The 21,430-nt window shown below is 42.7% G+C and overlaps 1 protein-coding gene across 3 annotated transcripts in view; it reads right to left on the reverse strand.

The window, feature by feature from the left end:
• Positions 1-21,430, reverse strand: part of LOC144692349 (AP-1 complex subunit mu-1-like) — a 58,939-nt gene that overhangs the window by 26,494 nt on the left and 11,015 nt on the right. For all 3 annotated transcript variants that reach the window (XM_078561088.1, XM_078561090.1, XM_078561089.1), the window contains exons 4-5: positions 8,595-8,725; positions 2,574-2,721 (exon numbers count right to left, since the gene is read on the reverse strand). In XM_078561088.1, coding sequence (XP_078417214.1) covers positions 2,574-2,721; positions 8,595-8,725 — 279 coding nt within the window. The remainder of the gene's footprint in view (positions 1-2,573; positions 2,722-8,594; positions 8,726-21,430) is intronic.

Consider the following 21,430-nt stretch of genomic DNA (forward strand, 5'->3'; position numbering starts at 1 on the left):
CCCTACTCCTCCTTTTATCACCGTTTTACTACTCATGTGCCAATATAATACTTTGGGATTTCTTTTTATGTTAGCTGCCAGTCTTTTTCATAATCCCTCTTTGCTTCAAGTATTTGCTTTTTCATATCTCTTCTGAACCTTCTGTATTCAGCTTGGTTCTCAGTTGTATTTGCTACTTGACACCTGTCGTAAGCACACTTTTTCTTCTTTAACTTAATTTCTAAGTCCTTCGTCATCCAGGGAGCTCTGGATTTGTTTGTCCTACCCTTCCCCTTTGAGGGAACATACCTTGACTGTACCAAACCATCTCTCCTTTGAAGGTAGCCCATTGTTCAGCTACTGTTTCTCCCACCAACCTTTGGTTCCAGACCATCCCGTCCAGCTCCGTTCTTGTCTCATTGAAGCCCACTCTCTGCCAGTTGATTATTCTTACTCTGGATTGACCAATGTCATTTTCCACCGTCATCCTAAACCTTATGATACAATGATCACTGTCCCTTAAATGTTCCCCCACTGTCACGTGATCTACTTGGCCTACCCTCGATTGTCAATAAAGTGATGGAAGGGACCATCAACAGTGCTATCAAGCGGCACTTGCTCAGCAATAACCTGCTCACTGGCACTCAGTTTGAGTGTTCTGCCAGGGCCACTCAACTCCTGATCTCATTATTCCCTTGGTTCAAACATGGACAAAAGAGCTGAACTCCAGCAGTGAGGTGAGAGTGACTGCCCTTGACATCAATGTAGCATTTGACTGAGTGTGGCATCAAGGAGCCCTAGCAAAACTGGAGTCAATGGGAATCAGGGGAAAACTCTCCGCTCGGTGGAGTCATACCTAGCACAAAGGGAGATGGTTGTTGGAGGTCAGTCATCTCAGCTCCAGGACATCAGTGCAGGAGTTTCTCAGGGTTGTGTCCTCGGCCCAATCACCTTCAGCTGCTTCATCAATGACCTTCCTTCCATCATAAGGTCAGAAGTGGGGATGTTCCCTGATGATGCACAATGTTCATCACCATTCACTACACCTCAGATACTGAAGCAGTCCATGTCCAAATGCAGAAAGACCTGGACAACATCCAGGCTTGGGCTGAGAAGTGGCAAGCAACATTCGCGCCACACATGTGCCAGGCAATGACCATCTCCAACTAGACAGAATCTAACCATCGCCCCATGACATTCAATGGCATTACCATTGCTGAATCCCCCACTATCAACATTCTGGGGGTTACCATTGACCAGAAACAGAACTGGACTAGCCCATATTAATACTGTGGCTACAAGAGCAGGTCAGAGGCTAGGAATCCTGCGGCGAATAACTCACCTCCTGACTGACCACTATCTACAAGGCACAAATCAGGAGTGTGATGAAATACTCCCCACTTGCCTGGATGAGTGCAGCTCCCACAACACTCAAGGAGCTTGACACCATCTAGGGCAAAGCAGACAGCTCGATTAGCACCACATCCACAAACATTCACTCCCTCCACCACCGATGCACCATGGCAGCAGTGTGCACCATCTGCAAGATCTGCATTCTGCAAGATGCTCTGCAGAAACTCACCAAGGCTCCTTAGACAGCACCTTCTAAACCCACAACCTCTACCATCTAGAAGGTCAAGGGTGGCACATAGATGGGAACACCACCACCTAGAAGTTCCCCTCCTAGCCACACACTATCCTGACTCGGAAATATATTTCCTTCCATGTCGCTGGGTCAGAATCCTGGAACTACCTTCCTAACAGCACTGTGGGTATACCTACACCACATGGACTGCAGCGGTTCAAGAAGGCAGCTCGCCACTACCGTCTCAAAGGCAATTAGGGATGGGGAATAAATGCTGGCTTAGCCAGCAACGCCCACATCCTGTAAATGAATTTTAAAAAGAGAGGTTGTGGTACAGATTGGCACCAACGACATGGAGAGGACAGGAGGTCATAAGGTCAGATTTTCAGGAGCTAGGAGGGAACCTCCCAGTGCCATGTGCTAGCCAGAGTAGAAATAGGAAGATAGAGAGGATTTATGTGTAGCTTGGAGCATGGTGCAGGAGGGAGGGCTTCAGATTCTTGGGACATTGGGACCAGATCTTGGGGAGCAGGCACCTATTTAAAAGGGACAGGTTGCACCTCAACAGGACTGGGGCCAATGTTCTCACAGGGAGGTTCACTAGTATGGTTGCGGAGGGTTTAAACTAAATTGTTACAGGGTGGGCTTCAGCATATAGATGTAGAAAAGGGGAATAAGGTACATAAAGTGAGATTGTTGGAGAGTACTAGAGAAGGAAGTAGTACCATATTAGATAGGAGTGGAATAAATAGGATTGAGAAATGCAAAGACAGAATTGCAATGTATGTATGTAAATGCACACACACACACACACCAACCTCATTCACCATTTACATACAATGTACGTATGTTAAATGGTGAATGAGGTTGGTGAGCTACAAGCACAAAGAGCAGTGTTTATGTTATGTTCTTATCCAAATACTAGTTTTTAACAATGTGATGCTGGTACATACAGTTCAACTGATCCAAGTGTTTACCCAAGGTTACCTTCTAAAAAGCATGAACTAACCAGGAAGTTAATAGACTCAATGATGTCCATGAAAAGTTCATTCTTCCGATACTTGATTCCTTCAGATCTCCAGGACACAGCATTGGTGACAGCAGCTGGTGGTCTAGGTGCTCCCTGCTTTAATTTGAAGCCTTCCTGTGTGATGTATCTGTGTCAAATCATGTAAAAGGATGAAAAGACAATGTTTTATAAATTTTCCAAAAAAAAACCACTACAATAACACTTGCTTTTATAGTGCCATTAATTTAAAAATGCCTCAAAACTCTTTACAGAAGGCAGGGGGAGGAGAAAGAGGAATAAATAAGTGAAAAGTTGCTGAGTCATGGATGGTTAGGTGAAAATTCGATAGAAAAGATGGGTTTTGACAAGGCTTTTACATGAGTGAGGAGAGACAAAGGAGCTTAGAAAGTTTCACAGATTAAGATCAAGGCTGCTGAAGGCTCTGTAATGCACAAGAGGTCATAGTTGGGGGTCTGAGGGGTGCAGGTAACATAAGGCAAGGGGACTGTGTGAAAAGGTGAGTGGGCCAATACTACAGAGTGATGAAGATAATGTCATCAAACAAAATTTGTTTATTTTTTCTCGAAACTGAGAGCCTGGTTTAGTCCACCTGGTTTCACTTCTTTATTCCAATCTGACTGAAAAAGGTACTTCTTGCAAGCTTTTCTGCAGAATAGATCTTTAGATTTAAGGTTGTTAATATCAGTTTGTGAACTATGACAAGCCTCCATAAGAAGACACATTGTCGTCTTTGGTTATGAATCATAGCATGGGAGCCATTAGCTAACTGATCCTGCCGATTGTAGAGTGTGTAGGAGTTCTAAGATGGCTGACTTTACATTGGAAACATGCAGTCAACCAAAAAGCAGGCTCAAAGTCCCAAGATGCACAGAAATCAAAATCTACAGTGCAGAAGGAGGCCATTCAGCCTATCGAGTCTGCACTAGCTCTCTGAAAGTGTGTTCTACCTAGTCCCACTCCACATTTTTTATTTTCAGAAAGCAATCCAATTCCTCCTTGAATAACTTGATTGAACTTGCCTGCACCGCCATCTCAAGAAGTTCATTCCTGACTCCAACCGCCCTCTGAGTGAAAACATTTTTCCTCACATCATATTTATTCCTTTTGCTAATTATTTTGAATCTGTGCCCTCTAGTTCTTATTGCTCTCTTGAATGGGAACAGTTTCTCACTATTTACCCTGTCCATACCCCTTAGGATCTTGAATACCTCCATCAAGTCTCCTCTCAGCCTTCTTTTCTCCAAGGAAAACAGACCAAACCTCTCCAATCTGTCCTCATGTCTGAAGTCAAGATCTTGGGGGATAGCAGTGTGTATACAAATCAGTGCTATATTGATTCAGTGTTCCTTTGTTTTTGAATGATGATATCCATTTTTTAAATTAATTGCGAGGCAATTGACATGCAGAAATGCAGGATGGAAATGCATGTCTCAGACATGCTCAGTTACTTAGCACGGCATGAAGTGGTTAATGTGGCTTGGGAAAGTGAGAAAAACTTTTAATCAAGACAACTAAGACATGCTCCACAGAGAAGCCAACTAATTACAAAAGGGACATGGAATTTGAATTTACAAAATTCAGGGTTGGTTTCCTTTGGTCTAACAATGAGATTGGGACAACTGAGTGCAAGAAAGAAACAATACATAGCAAAAGTTATCTACATGGTGTATAATGGTAAAAGGAGAGCCAGAGAATCTTTCAAATCTATGATTTCTTGACAGTATAGTACATAGTAGCTGTAGGTGTCATGTATTCTGATTTTCTTTGTCAGTGTCGTGATAAAATAAGAGAAGCAAAGAGAGAGGCTGAGAAAAGACTGGCAGCTAACATAAAAGTGATTCAAAAATCCTCTATAAATAGTAAATGGGTGGTAAAGGAAGAGAGGGGTCAATTAGGGACCAAAAAGGGGATTTACGCATGTGGGCAGGGGGCATAGCTGAGGCATTAAATCTGTCTTTACCAAGGCAGATGCTGCTGAACAGGCCATGGTAAAAGAGGAGGGAGTTCAGACACTTGAAGAGTTTAAAATTGATAAGGAGGAAGTATTGGATAGGCTGCCTGTACTTAAGTTGACAAAGCACCAGGGCCGACTGAGATGCACCAAGGATATTGATGAAAGTGAGTGTGGAATTTGCAGAGGCACTGTCCATAATTTTCCAGTCTTCCTTAGACTCAGGAGTGGTGCCAGAGGACTGGAGAATGACAAATATTGCACCCTTATTCAAAAAAGGGTACAAAGATAAGCCCAGCAACAACAGGCCAGTCAGTTTAACCTCATTATTGAAGAAATTTCTATGACTCTTTTTTAACAATAATTCAGGATAAAATTAATAGTCACATGGGCATGGATTTGTTAAGGGAAAATTATGCTTAACTAACTTACTTGAGTTTTTTGAGGATGTATCAGGGAGGGTTCAACGGTATTTGATAAAGTGCCACATAACAGGCATGAGCAAAGTTGGAGCTTATGGAATAAAAGGGACAGTAGCAACATGGATACAAAATTGGTTGAGTGACAGGAAACAGAGAGTAATGTTAATGGCTGTTTTCGGACTAGAGAAAGGTTTATAGAGGAGTTCCCCAGAGGTCAGTGTTAGGACCCTTGCTTTTCCCATGACTTAAACCTCGGTGTACAGAGAACAATTTCAAAATTTGTGAATGATACAAAATTTGGAAGTATTGTGAACCGCGAGGAGACAGTGTAGAACTTCAAAAGAACATAGACACGTAGGTGAAATGGGCGGACAAATAGCAAATGAAATTTAATGCAGAGAAGTGAAAAGTGATTCATTTTGGTAGAAAGAACATGAAGAAGCAATATAAAATAAAGGGTATAATTTTGAAGGGGATGCAGGAGCAAAGGGACCCAGGTATAAATGTGCACAAGTTATTGAAGGTGGCAGGACAGGTTGAGAGAGTAGTTAATAACACTTACGGCATTCCAGGCTTTATTAAGAGGGGCATAAAGTACAAGTGCAAGGTGGTTATATTAACCTTGTATAAAACAGTGGTTCGGCCCATTAGGCTTTACCTCATTGGCACGTTTGTGCAATTAAAAGGCTGAAATTATCAAATTGTACTGTACATAAGTTTAGTGATGCAAAGTCTTAATCTGTAAGTATTGGGATGATTCATGAATTTTGGGGTATGTTGCTAAGAAAGTCTTCAACTTAGCCAAATACTGTGATGTAACTTTAATAAAGCACATGTGTGTCCTTTGGGAGTGAACTGAAGCTATAGCTAGGACACATTTCGGTTCCAGTGAGTCTAGTTTAGCAGGAAAAAAAAGAGAAAAGGGGAGAGAGTAAAGGAGAGAGAGACAGACAGACAGACACGGTGAGGAAAAAAAAGAGAAAGGGGAGAGAGAGAGAGAAAAGGAAAGAGGAGGAGAGAAAGGAGAGAGAGAGAAAGGAGAGTGAGAAAGAACTAAGAGAGAGAGAGGAGAAGGAAAAGCAGAGAGAAAGTGAAAAAGAATGAGAGAAAGAGAGAAAAGGAGAGCGAGAGAGAGAAAGAGAAAAGGAGAGCGAGAGAGAGAGGGAGAAAAGGAGAGAGAGAGAGAGAGAGGAAAGGAGAGAAAGAGAGAGAGAAAAAGAGAAAGAGAGAGCACAAAGGAGAGAGCGGGTACAAAGGAGAGAGCGGGTACAAAGGAGAGAGAGAGCAAAAGAGAGACAGAGAAGGGCGGGAGAGAGAGGGAAGGGAGAGAGGGAGTTCATCATGTAAGCTTGATGCTGAAATAGGGCGCATCAAAGACATCCTGCAAAATAATAGCCACTCTGGTCAGATCATTTCACATTATATATCATGCAAACTCATAAACCGGCCTAAGGCCATCACTTTTGGCCCTGAAACAGAGATGAGGTGAATTTTTTTCTCTCAGAGGGTCTTGAGTCTTTAGAACTCTCTTCCTGAAAAGACAGTAGAAGCAGGGTCTTTAAATATTTTTAAGGCAGAGGTGGATAGATTCTTGGTAAGCAAGGTTATTTGGGTTAGGCGGGTTGCAGATTTGAGGTTACTATCAGATCAGCCATGATCCTTTTAAATGGCAGAGCAGGCTTGAGGGGCCAAATGGCCTACTGCTCCTTGTTCATATGTTCATACATAGGAGAGAGAGAGAAAGAGAAAGCGAGTGACAGAGAGAAAAGGAGAGAGAGAGAGAGGAGGAAAGAGAGAAAGAACACAGTCAGCAGGCAGCTGTGAAGTGTGTAGCTTCAGCAGTTAAGGTAGACTGGAAGTGTGGCTTGGAAAAGAATCCATTCGAGTTGAAGTCTTAAAGCAACAACGGGATTTGTTTGTACGCTATAGTTAGGTTGGCTAAGCTAAGATCTCAAAGGGTGTCTTGAGTCAAGAGACCAAGTTTAAGGAACCAAGAAGGGAAGACCCCAGAAGTCCACGGATCCACAGGAAAGACAGACTGATATGCATTGAAGTTGTATATTGGGCCTTTCCTCGACTAATTAAATGTTAGGTATCAATCTTTATTGTCCAATAAACCTTGTTAGTTTGCATTCTAAGTTAGTGATTGCCTTTTTTGCCAATATGGTCATTCCTTGACAAGAGTTTTCTTACTCTAGGGTTTAGTATATGGTCAAATTCTTACAAGTTTTAACTGGAGTATTGCATCCAGTTCTGGATGCACTTTAGGAAGTGTGTGAAGGCATTAGGGAGAGTGCAGAAAACATTTGTGAGATTGGTTCCAGGGATGTGGAGCTTCAGTTACATAGATTGGAGAAGTTGGGATTTTTTTTCCTTGGCAGAGAGAAGGTTGACAGGGTATTCGATAGAGGTATTCAAAATAATGAGGGACCTGGACAGAGAAGATAGCGAGAATCTGTTCCCATTGATGGGAGGATGGAGAACTAACTGGAGGGCACAGATTGAAGTAGTTGGCAAAAGAAGCAATAGCAACATGAGGAAAAGCTTTTTCATGCAGCAAGTGGTTAGGATTTGGAATGTACAGCTGGAGAGTGTGTTAGAAGTGGGTTCAATTGAGGCATTCAAGAATGAATTGAATTATTATCTGAAAAGGAAGAATGTGACAAGCTATTGGAAGAATGAAGGGGATGGCACTAGATGATTTGCTCCTTCAGAGAGCCACAGGCACAGACAGAACAGGTCAAATGTGCTCCATCTTTGCATTGTAACCATTCTGTTATTCTCTTACCTGCTGAGTTTCCTGAGGCTCAGGAAATCCAGCCATTTATGATTAAAAATAGAATGACTTAAAATGAAGGCACACAGCCTCATTATACTTAAATGACTAATCTGCTTCCAGGGAGCAGACTGGTTGCCTGCCCCTCACCCTCAACGTCTGCCCCTCGCCCTGCCTCTGTTAAGTCCAGAAGTGGGCAGGTTCGGTTCCTGTTCTAGATTTTTTGCAATTTAAGTTCTGACATGACCCCAAACCACCTATTTTTGGCAGTAAAGATTCAGCATACATTGGATTTCAACTGGATAAGGCACCTGGGTTGATAAAACTGGACAATGTGGCCTGTAATTAGGGAGGAGAAAATCAGATTCTTGTTGCTAATAGTTGTGTAGTAACTTCCACTAAAAGTGTGCTTGTATGGATGATAGTTGTAGACAGGAGATGGGTCAGTTTTGTTGCTGCACCAATGAGAGAAACCTAGCTGACACTCATCATGTAAGCTCACTCTAGAACCTTGCCAAAAAGCAATGTTTCATAAGAGCGTGTGGCACCAATGCAATAGTACTCTAACATAGACTTAAAGTATGAGTGGGGGGAGGAGGAATATTACCAAAATGAAGGAAGATTTGGAGGAGAAACCAGAAAGGAAGGATCTAACTGAGCCTAGTTTTGTTCAGTCTACTTAAATTAACAGAATTATAATTAACTTCCTTAAGATGACCATTTAGATGACAAAGGAAAACAATTCAAATCCTCTTAGAAAGATAGGAATTAACATGGATTTGCCTTGAATGAGTTTTTTTTTCTGCTTTCTATTCTTTATGCAAAGTAATGGCTATGCTGAATATACCTACTCCTGCAGGATGGCTGTTTCAGTGATCTGGGGATATCCGAAGTCCATAATTTCATCAAGGAGCTCGTACATTAGAATAAAATTGTCCTGTATACTCTCTTGTTCAAGATCTCCAAAGTACTCAATGAAGATCTAAATTATAAAAGAAAAATACATCTTTAGGAGCTGTATTATAGATGGAGGCAGCAACTTTGCACCATGGATCTCATTTGATTTAATATCAATATCATAGTTATTGAATGGTTGTTGCAGTTTTAAAATTTCCAACGTTTACTATATAATCAAATAGCATCAAAAATACTTCTCTTCAAATCTTTAATGACACAGGGAACAGATTTGGGAAAACTAGACCGCCCCGAGATGGTTGGTAAGACACAACTTATTTCATAAAATTCTTGATGGAGAATTAACTTTTAACAAAAGAAAAGGCTGGGTTCCACTTCTTTTGCAAAACTTCTGATTACAAAGCAACAGGGTGCAGCCAGTGTTAACCTCTAGCATACTTTTTAAAATTCTTTCATGGGATGTGGGCATCCCTGGTTAGGCCATTATCCTGCATCATTAAGTTATGAAAAAGTTATTCAATCCATCAATGCTCAGCCAAAAGCATGCATGTTCTTCTCTGTACATGATTGTCCCCATACTGAGTTCTTAATCCGAGTTGTAGGGGGCACTGAGCAACTCCCAGGTAGAAAAATCAAAGAGTCTGTCACCCTGGACAACTTGCACACCACTCCTGAAACTGTTAGAGAATAGATCACCAGCTTGTCCTCAATAGTGCGATGCAGAGAAATATGAGAAAAAGGGGCGTTTATAAACAATCAACCAACACATAGTTGTAGTTAATTTGAAGAGTCCCATTCTTCTTCACTGGACAAATGGTTCAAGGGAAGGGTTTTAATGTTTTGACCAGTTGAGATGAATCCTTTCAGAACTAAATAATTTGGTAATATTACACAAAACAATGTAGAGGATTGTTCAGATTTACAATTGACCACGAACCTTCAGGGATAGAGGTGGAGAGGAGCGGACATGAGAGAGCAACATAGAATGTGGAGCAGATAAATACAGCCCAAGGTGTGCAACCTACACCACTTACCTTCAGGGAAAGAGGCGGAGAGGAGTGGACCTGCAGAAGGAACAACAACCGGGGAGAAGATAAATACAGCCTAAGGAACGTGGTCTACACCACTTACCTACAGGGAGACGAGACAGAAAGCAGGATACTATAGGCCAGTTAGCCTAACATCTGTCATAGGGAAAATGTTAGAAGCCATTACTAAAGATGTCATAGCAAGGCACTTAGAAAAATTCAAGGCAATCAGGCAGTCAACATGGTTTTGTAAAAGGGAAATCATGTTTAACCAATTTATTGGAGTTCTTTGAAGGAGTCGCATGTGCTGTGGATAAAGGGAAACTGGTGGATGTACTGTACTTAGATTTCCAGAAGGCATTTGATAAGGTGCCACATCAAAGGTTATTGCAGAAAATAAAAGCTCATGGTGTAGGGGGGGTAACATATTGGCATGGATAGAAGATTTGCTAGCTAACAGGAAAGAGAGTTGGCATAAATGGATCTCATTCTGGTTGGCAGGATGTGACAAGTGGTGTGTCACAGGGATTAGTGCTAGGGCCTGAATTTTTAAAATTTATATAAACGACTTGGATGAAGGGACTGAGCCCACAACCAACGGATCAGATCTAAGCACTGCAGTCCTGCCACATCCAGTCGTGAATGGTGGTGGACAATTAAACAACTCACTGGAGGAGGCGGCTCCACAAATATCCCCATCCTCAATGATGGTGGAGCCCAGCACAGCAAAAGATAAGGCTGAAGCATTTGCTACAATCTTCAGCCAGAAGTCTCAAGTGGATGATCCATCTTGGCCTCCTCCGGAGGTCCCCAGCATTTCAGATGCCAGTCTTCAGCCAATTCAATTCACTCCACGTGATATCAAGAAATGGCTGAAGGCACTAGATAGTGCAAAGGTTATGGGCCCTGACAATATTACGCCAATAATACTAAAGACTTGGGCTCCAGAACTTGCCTCGTCCCTAGCCAAGCTGTTCCAGTACAGCTACAACACTGGCAACTACCCAGCAATGTGGAAAATTGCCCAGATAGACAAAAAGCAGGACAAGTCCAACCCGGGTAATTAGTCTACTCTCGATCATCAGTAAAGTAATGGAAGGGGTCATCAACAGTGCTATCAAGTGGCACTTGCTTAACAATAACCTGCTCACTGATGCCCAGTTTGGGTTCCGCCAGGGCCACTCAGTTCCTGACTTCATTACAGCCTTGGTTCAAACATGGACAGAAGAGCTGAACTCTCAAGGCGAGGTGAGAGTGACATCAAGCTCAAGTAGCATCAAGGAGCCATAGCAAAACTGGAGTCAATGGGAATCAGGGGGTAAACTCTCCACTGGTTAGAGTCATACATAGCACAAAGGAAGATGGTTGTGGTTGTTGGAGGTCAGGTCATCTCAGCTCCAGGACATCACTGCAGGATTTCCTCAGGGTCTAAAGCCCAACCATCTTCAGCAGGTTTATCAGTGACCTTCCTTCCAAATTAAGATCAGAAGTGGGGATGTTCGCTGATGAGTACACAATGTTCAGCAGCATTCATGACTCCTCAGATACTGAGGCAGTCCATGTCCAAATGCAGCAAGACCTGGACAATATCCAGGCTTGGGCTGACAAGTGGCAAGTAACATTCGCGCCACACAAGTGCCACGCAATGACCATCTCCAACAAGACAGAATCTAGCCATTGCCTCTTAACGTTCAATGGCATTACCCTCACTGAATCTCCCACTATCAACATCCTGGGTCACTGACCAGAAACTGAACTGGACTAGCCATATAAATACTGTGGCTACAAGAGCAGATCAGGGGCTAGGAATTCTGTAATAGGTAACTCACCTCCTGACTCTCCAAAGCTTGTCTACCATCTACAAGGCACAAGTCAGGGATGTGATGGAATACTCCCCACTTGCCTGGATGAATGCACTTCCCGCAACACTCAAGAAGCTCGACACCGATCAGGGCAAAGCAGCCCACTTGTTTGGCACCCCACCCACAAATATTCACTCCCTCCACCACTGACACACAGCGGCAGCTGTGTGTACCATCTACAATATGCACTCCAGGAATTCACCAAGGCTCCTTAGACAGCACCTGCCAAACCCACGACCAGCACTATCTCGAAGGACAAGGGCAGCAGATAGATGGGAACACCACCATCTGGAAGTTCCACTCCAAGTCACTCACCATCCTGACTTGGAAATATATCGCTGTTCCTTCACTGTCGCTGGGTCAGGATCCTGGAACTCCCTCCCTAAAAGCATTGTGGGTATACCAACACCACATGGACTGCAGGGGTTCAAAAAGGCAGTTCACCACCACTTTCTCAAGGGCAACTAGGGATGGGCAATAAATACTAGCCCAGCCAATGAAGCACACATCCGTGAATGAATTAAAAATCCGAAGGAATGGTGGCTAAATTTGCTGACAACACAAAGATTGGTAGGAAAGTAAATTGTGAAGATGATGTAAGAAGGCTACAAAGTGACATAGATAGGTTAAATGAGTGGGCAAAGATATGGCAAATGGAGTATAATGTGGGCAAACGCGAAATTGCTCATTTTGGCAGGAAGAATAAAAAAGCTTATTATCTAAATGGGAGAGATTGCAGAGCTCTGAGATTCAGAGGGATCTAGGAGTCCTAGTGCATGAATCACAAAAGATTATTATGCAGGTACAGCAGATAATTAGGAAAGCTAATAGAATGTTACATTTATTGTGAGGGGAATTGATTACAAAAGTGGGAAGGTTATGCTTCAGTTATACAGGGCATTGGTGAGACCACATCTCGTGTATTGTGTACAGTACTGGTCTCCTTATTTAAAGAAAGGTGTAAATGCGTTAGAAGCAGTTCAGAGAAGGTTTACTAGACTAATACCAGGAATGAGCCGGACAGGTTAGGCTTGTATCCACTGGAATTCAGAAGAGTAAGAAGCAACTTAATTGAAACTTTTATGGTCCTGAGGGGACTTGTCAGGGTGGATGGGGAGAGGATGTTTCCTCTTGTGGGAGAATCTAGAACTAGGGGTCACTGTTTAAAAATTTAAGACAGAGATTAAGAGAATTTTTTTCTCTCAGAAGACTGAGTCTTTGGAATTCTCTTCTTCCAAAGGCGATGGAAGCAGAGTCTTTGAATATTTTTAAGGCAGAGCTAGACAGATTTTTGATTAACAAGGGGGTGAAAGGTTATCGGGGTAGGCAGGAATGTGGGGTTGAGCTTACATTCAGATTAGTCATGATCTTATTGAATGGCAGAGCAAGCTCAAGGGACCAAGTGGCCTACTCCTGCTCCTAATTCGTATGTTCATTTGTATGAGGGAGGAACACAGACCGGGGAGCAGATAAATACAGCTCGTGGAGCGCGGCCTATGCCACTTACCTTCAGGGAGAGAGGCGGAGAGGACCAGGAATGGGCAGAACACAGACTGGGGAGAGAGTCAGGGAGGATTGGACCGGGAGGAACACAAACTGGGGAGAGAGACAAGAGAGGAGCTGACTGGGAGGAACACAGACTGGGAGAAGTTCAGGCACACTCCGAGTTTGAAAAAAAATGTGAATAGTGACATCACAGGAAGGCCGCAAGTTGATTAATTTGTGAGTAACTGCTCTTAGGGTGTGTGTGTATTGTGTGGGAAATTAGAAAAACATACGTTTTTAAATAATCCTTAAGTAGCTACCTTATATTTACTTAAGGGACACTATTAGAAGGGAAGTAGGAAACTGGTGAATCTATTGTTCCATATTTTTAAGTGATAGCGTTTATTGCAATTACTAAGAATTAGTACAGGTAAGTGGTGGTGAGGAGAGGCATTAATTTTTTTAAATTAAGAAAGTAATTAAACAGCTGAATGAAAACACAATAAGGATGGCAGGGCAGGTGATGTGCTGCAGCTACAGTATGTGGGAGCTTATGGACACCAATATAATCCAAGGCAAATACGCCTACAGTAAGCCCCTGTGTCTTGAGGGGCTTTGGCTCAGAGTCAACGAGCTGGAGGCCAAGCTATGGATACTATGATGCATCAGAGAGGGGGAAAGTTACCCAGGCATTTTGTTCCAGAGACAGTCACACCCCTCAGGCTAGGGCTGTCTGATTCGGTCCATGGTCAGAGACAAGAGGGTGCGACTGCGAGTGAGGTAGGTATGGGGATCAAGAAGGTAGAAGTGGAGGAGACTCAGCCCTTACAATTGTCCAACAGTTGGAGGCTCTTGCAGCTTGTATGGATGAGAGCAGGGGACGCAGGGTGGATGAGTGAACTGAAAATGGCACCATGGTACAAGAAGCCATTCAAGTGGGGGGAGTAAATAGGAATGTGGTGGTAGTAGGAGATAGTATAGTCAGGGGGATTGACACAGTCCTCTGCAGCCAAGAGTGAGAGTCCAGAAGGCTGCAGTGTCTGTCCAGTGCAAGAGTTTGTGACATCTGCTTGGGGCTAGAGAAGAACTTTCAGTGGGAGGGGGAAGAGCCAGTTGTCATGATCCACATGGTACCAACGACATAGATAGGATGAGGAAAGAGGTTCTTAGGGAGTATGAGCAGCTAGGGGCTAAATTAAAAAGCAAACCCTCAAACGTAATAATCTCTGGATTACTACCTGAGCCATGAGCATATTGGTGTAAGGCAAAAAAGATTGGAGAAACGAATGCGTGGCTCAAAGATTGGTGTGGGAGAAATGGGTTTCAATTCATGGGGTATTGGCACAAGTATTGGGGAAAGTGAGAGCTGTATCGTTATGACAGTCTTCCTTGAAGTGTGCTGGGACCAGTGTTCCAGTAACGGTGATAGAGACGGCTTTAAGGCTTTAAAGTAAACAGTGGGGACCACCCCTAATTGCCCTTGAGAAGCTACCTTCTTGAACCGCTGTAGTCCATTAGGTGTAGATATACCTATAGTGCTGTCAGAGAGTGTGTTCCAGGATTTTGACCCAGAAGTGAAGGAACGGCAATATTTCCAAGTCAATATGGTGAGTGGCTTGGAGAGGAACTTCCAGGTGGTGGTGTTTCCATCTATATGCTGCCCTTGTCCTTCCAGATGATAGCAGTCGTGAGTTTGGAAGATGTTGTCTAAGGAGCCTTGGTGAGTTCCTGCAGTGCATCTTGTCAATGGTACACACTGCTGCTGCCGTGCGTCGGTGGTGGAGGGAGTGAATGTTTGTGGATATAGTGCCAATCCTGGATGGTGTCAAGCTTCTTGAGTGTTGTTGGAGCTACACTCATTCAGGCAAGTGGGTGGTATTCCATCACACTCCTGATTTGTGCCTTGTAGATGGTGGACAGGCTTTGGGGTAAGTTACACGCCACAGGATTCCTAGCCTCTCACCTGCTCTTGTAGCCACAGTATTTATATGGCTAGTCCAGTTCAGTTTCTGGTCAATGGTAACATCCAGGATGTTAATAGTGGGGGATCCAGTGATGGTAATGCGATTGAATGTTAAGAGGTGATGGGTAGATTCTCTCTTGTTGGAGATAGTTATGAATGTTACCTGCCACTTGTCAGCCCAAGCATGGATATTGTCCAGGTCCTGTTGCATTTGGACATGAACTGCTTCAGTATCCAAGCAATCATAAATAGTGCTGAACATTATGCAATCATCAGCGAACATCCCCACTTCTGACCTTATAATGGAAGGAAGGTCACTGGTGAACCTGCTGAAGATGGTTGGGGCTGGGACACTACCCTGAGGAAATCCTGCACTTATGCCCTGGAACAGAGATGACTGACCTCCAACAACCACAACCATTTTCCTTTCTGCTTGGTATGACACCAACCAGCAGAGAATTTTCTCCCGATTCCCATTGACTCCAGTTTTGCTAGGGCTCCTTGATGCCACATTCAGTCAAATGCGGCCTTGATGTCAAGGGCAGTCACTGTCACCTTTCCTTAGGAGTTCAGCTCTTTTGTCCATGTTTGAACCAAGGCTGTAATGAAGTCAGGAGCTGGATTGCTCTTGTGGAACCCAAACTGAGCATCAGTGAGCAGGTTATTGCTACGCAAGTGCCACTTGATAGTACTGTTGATGACACTTTCGATCACATTACTGACGATCAAAGGTAGACTGAAGGGGCGATAATTGGCCTGGTTGGATTTGTCCTGCTTTGTGTGTACAGGACACACCTGGGCAATTTTCCACACAGCCGGGTAGATGCCAGTGTTGTAGCTGTACTGGAACAGCTTGGCTAGGGGCGTGGTACATTCTGAACCACAAGTCTTCAGCACTGAATGTTGTCAGGGCCCACAGCCTTTGTAGTACCCAGTGCCTTCAGCCATTTCTTGATATAACATGGAGCGAATTGAACTAGCTGAAGAATGACATCCATTTTGCTGGAGACCTCTGAAGGAGGCGGAGGTGGGTCATCCGCTCGGCACTTCTGGCTGAAGGTTGTCATGAATGCTTCAGACTCATCTTTCGCACTGATGTGCTGGGCTCCACCATCATTGAGGATGGGGATATTTATGGAGCCTCCTCCTCCAGTGAGGTGTTTAAATGTCCACCACCTTTCACAGTTGGATGTGGCAAGACTGCAGAGCTTAGATCTGATCCATTGGTTGTGGAATTGCTTAGCTGTGTCTATCGTTTGCTGCTTATGCTGTTTGGCACACAAGTAGTCCTGTGTTGTAGCTTCACCAGATTGACAGCTCATTTTTAGGTATGCCTGGTGCTGTTCCTGGAATGCCCTCCTGCACTCTTCATTGAACCAGGGTTGATCACCTGGCTTGGTGGTAATGGTAGAGCAGGGGATGTGTTGGTCCATGAGGTTACAAATTGTGATCAAGTTCAATTCTGCTGCTGCTGACGGCCCACAGCGCCTCATGGTTGCCCAGTTTAAGTTGCTAGATCTGTTTGAAATCTATCCCATTTAGCATGGTGGTAGTGCCACACAACAGAATGAAGGATATCCTCAATGTTGAAGAAGGGACTTCGTCTCCATAACTACTACATGGTGGTCACTCGTACCAATACTGTCATGGTTAGATGCATCTGTGGCAAGCAGGTTGGTGAGGATGAGGGAAAGTATGTTTTTCCCTCTTGTTGGTTCTCTCACCACCTGCCACAGACCCAGTCTAACAGCTGTCCTTTAGTACTCAGCCAGCTCAGTCTGTAGTGACTCTTGGTGACAGTAAATGAGGAAATGCAGCAGTTCATTGTAAGCTGTGCCACATGTTGAAGCTTTTCACCGTGAATTATTGAATGGTTTAATTATTCTAAGTTACTACATCAACTATTTGTAATTACATAGCATCTTTAACTATAATAAAACATCACAAGGAACTACACATTAAGGAATAGAACTGAGCAACATTGGAGGGGAATTGGAAGAATTGGCCAGAATTGTTATTTCAGAAATAGGTTTCAAAAAGGATTTTGAAGATAGGGAATTATATACCTGCTGAATGGGTAAATTGGTATCACCAAGCCACTCTTGGTGATAGACATTGATGTCCCCTACCCAGAGTTCATTTCGTGCCCTTGTCATCCTCAGTGCTTCCCCCAAATGGTATTCAACATGGAGGAGCACTGATTCATCAGTTAAGGTGGCGGAGGGGGGGCTTAGTACGTGGTAATCAGCAGGAGGCTTCCTTGCCCATGTTTGACCTGATGCCATGAGACTTCGTGGGGTCCGGAGTCGATGAGGACTCCCAGGGCAATACCCTCCCTACTGCATACCACTGTGCTGCCACCTCTGCTGGGTCTGTCCTGCCACGGGGACAGTTCATATGCATGGATGGTGATGGTGGTGTCTGGGACATACTCACGGAATCATAGCTGACAACGTCAGGCTGTTGCTCGACTAGACTATGTGACCGTTCTCACATCTTTGGCACAAGCCCTCAGATGTTAGTAAGGAGGACTTTGCAGGGTTGACAGGGCTGGGTTTGCTGTTGTCATTTCCGGTGCCCAGTTCAATGACGGGTGATGCATCCAGTTTCGTTCCTTATTGACTTTCTAGTGGTTTGATACAACTTAGTGCCTTGCTAGGCCATTTCAGAGTCATCCACATTGCTGTATCACATGTAGCACAGACCATCTTCAAAATCCTTTTTGAAACCTATTTCTGAAATAACAATTCTGGCCAATTCTTCCAATTCCCCTCCAATGTTGCTCAGTTCTATTCCTTAATGTGTAGTTCCTTGTGATGTTTTATTATAGTTAAAGATGCTATGTAATTACAAATAGTTGATGTAGTAACTTAGAATAATTAAACCATTCAATAATTCACGGTGAAAAGCTTCAACATGTGGCACAGCTTACAATGAACTGCTGCATTTCCTCATTTACTAAAATTTCACACGAAAAGTTTTAATGTTCACATTTCTCTGCCCTTGTTATTGTAGTTTCCCTGAGTGCATCAGATCTCAATGTATGTTGAAACAACTGTAGTAACCGTATCAAAAACAGAATTACCTGGAAAAACTCAGCAGGTCTGGCAGCATCGGTGGAGAAGAGTCGACTTTTCGAGTCCACATGACCCTTCAACAGAACTGAGTATAGTTAGGAGAGGGGTGAAATATAAAGCAATGAAGGTGAACAAGGCAGAAGAGACAGGCGGAAATCCAGTCGGAGAACAGAGCAATACTTCTTCAAGGAAGGCATTTCTTGAAGAGAAGTGGCAGTCAATTAAACACAGAGATAAAAACAAAAAACTACTGCGGATGCTGGAAATCCAAAACAAAAACAGAATTACCTGGAAAAACTCAGCAGGTCTGGCAGCATTGGTGGAGAAGAAAAGAGTCGACGTTTCGAGTCCACATGACCCTTCAACAGAACTGAGTATAGTTAGGAGAGGGGTGAAATATAAAGCAATGAAGGTGAACAAGTTATCTCTGTGTTTAATTGACTGCCACTTCTCTTCAAGAAATGCCTTCCTTGAAGAAGTATTGCTCTGTTCTCCGACTGGATTTCCGCCTGTCTCTTCTGCCTTGTTCACCTTCATTGCTTTATATTTCACCCCTCTCCTAACTATACTCAGTTCTGTTGAAGGGTCATGTGGACTCGAAACGTCGACTCTTTTCTTCTCCACTGATGCTGCCAGACCTGCTGAGTTTTTCCAGGTAATTCTGTTTTTATAGTAACCGTATCTTCATCAGGAAAAAGGAAAACATGAAAAATGTTTCCCACAACATGGTCATGGCGAGCTCTTAAGATTCTGTTGTATTATGAGAAATCTTTTTCCTTGAAGTCAAGAAATATTAAATCTATAACTGTTAGCCTCCGCTGATGGGATTCAACAAATTTTCATTAGAAATATTTTGATCTGATACTGTAATTAAAATTGAAAGTTTGGCTTTTGAGAAAAGTTCATCCTGAAATAGACATCAGATATCACTTAGAAGGAACAGCCTTTTGTTCTTTGATTACCTAAACAATATACAACAATCGTTCCTGCCTTATGAATAAATTCCCAATAAAGCTGTTTCCAGGTATACTGTAATATTTGAGATAGTAATGTTATGGCAATAAATTTCAAACTTTTTTTGTGTGATGCAAATAATGACACACCTCTGGAAGCAGCGTCAGCTATCCAAAAGAAAATCACATTCATTGCAGGATTTTAAAAAATAGTATACCGCAACAGAAATAATATAAGACCATAAGACAAAGGAGCAGAAGTAGGCCATTTGGCCCATCGAGTCTGCTCCACCATTCAATGAGATCATGACTGATCTGATAATCCTCAACTCCACTTTCCTGCCTTTTCCCCATAACCCTTGATCCCCTTACTGATTAAAAGTCTATCTCAGTCTTGAATATACTTAACAACCCAGCCTCTACAGCCCTCTGCGGTAAAGAATTCCACAGATTCACTATCCTCAGAAAAGAAATTCCTCCTCATCTGTTTTAAATGGGTAACCCCTTACTCTGAGATTATGCCTTCTGGTCCTAGACTCTCCCACAAGGGGAAACATTATCTAAGCAGTTACCCTGTCAAGCCCCCTAAGAATTTTATATGTTTCAACAAGATCGCCTCTCATTCTTCTAAACTCCAATGAGTACAGGCCAAACCTACTCAACCTCTCCAAATAAGAAAATCCCTCTATACCAGGGATCAATCTAATGAACCTTCTCTGGACTGCCTCCAATGCCAGTATATCTTCCCTTAGATAAGGGGACCAAAGCTGTTCACAGTATTCTAGGTGTGGTCTAACTAGTACCTTGTATAGTTTTAGTATGACTTCCCTATTTTTATACTCCATTCCCTTTGAAATAAAGGCCAACATTCCATTTGCCTTAACTATTACTTGCTGAACTTGTATGCTAGCTTTTTGTGATTCATGCACGAGGACCCCCAAATACCTCCGTGCTGCAGGTTTCTTCAGTTTTTCTCTATTTAAGTAATATTCAGCTCCTCTATTCTTCCTGACAAAGTATATAACCTCACATTTTCCCACATTATATTCCATCTGCCACATTTTTGCCCACTCACTCAACCAGTCTATATCTCTCTGTAGACTCTATGTCATCCTCACCGCTTACCTTCCCATCTATTTTTGTGTCATCCGTAAACTTGGTGATAGTACATTCACTTCCCTCATCCAAGTCATTAATATATATTGTAAATTATTGTGGCCCCAGCACTGACCCCTGTGGCAATTTGTTCTGATGAATTAAAAGATTGTGCCACCCATATCCCAACTCTCTGTCTTCTAGTTAGCCAGTCCTCTATCCATGGTAATATACTACCCCCAACACCATGGGCTCTAATCTTAAGTAGCATTATGTGTGGTACCTTATCCTTTTGGAAATCCAAATATATTACATCTACTGGTTCCCCTTTATCTATGCTGCTTGTTACCTCCTCAAAGAATTCTAATAAATTTGTCAGGCTTGATTTCCCCTTCATGAAGCTATGCTGACTCTGCTTGATTATGTTATGCATTTCTAAATGCTCTGCTATTACATCCTTTATAATAGACTCTAACATTTTCCCAATGACAGATGTTAAGCTAACTGGCCTATAGTTACCTGTTTTTGTCTCCCTCCCTTTTTGAATAAGAGTGTTACAATATATTAGTAAGTAAACAAATACAGAAATTTAAATTTGGATCTGCAGAAATTTGGGCACCAAGCGGTATCTTCTTGCAGAGCTCCTCTAGAACCTAAGGACCATAGTTTGAAACCTGTGCTTTATGCCTGTACAATCATAATAAGATGCAAAGCCATCATTGTTAAACACAGAAGTGGAGTAAACCAAATCAAAAACATGTTACCTGAAAATATGTTCTAATCTTTTAATTCATCAGAACAAATTGCTGAAGAAATAGAATTAATTTATTTTATATTGCATCTTTCACACCCTCAGGATGTCCAAAGAGACTTTATAACCAATGGGTTACTGTTGATCTTCAGTTATTTAGACAAGCACAAGCGATCCCTCTGGATACAAGCATTTAAGAGTAATTAGATTATTAAATCCTTCACACTAATTAGTTGATTTTCACAATTTCTTTTATGAATTAAAAATTTTAATCCAACTTTGTATCAAATTTGCATGGAAATTTAACAGAACAATCTCCAAAATACAGGGTAATTAGTAAATTGTAAAGAGAAATGGAGTTGTTTAATGCAACACAGTTAATCACTGTACCAAGTCCAAAGTTCTCATCGATGTGTAGATAAGGGGGCACGAAAGCAAGGCAGTGTAACCAGAGATAGGAATCTTTTGCTTCTGGGATTCTCTCATAATAGCATTGATTAAATCCATTGACACTTTCTATACAGTATGTGTGGTTTGATTACTGAGGCTGTTTTGGTA

The sequence above is a fragment of the Cetorhinus maximus genome, chromosome 17, assembly GCF_964194155.1.
Source record: "Cetorhinus maximus chromosome 17, sCetMax3.hap1.1, whole genome shotgun sequence".
Classification (NCBI taxonomy): domain Eukaryota; kingdom Metazoa; phylum Chordata; class Chondrichthyes; order Lamniformes; family Cetorhinidae; genus Cetorhinus; species Cetorhinus maximus.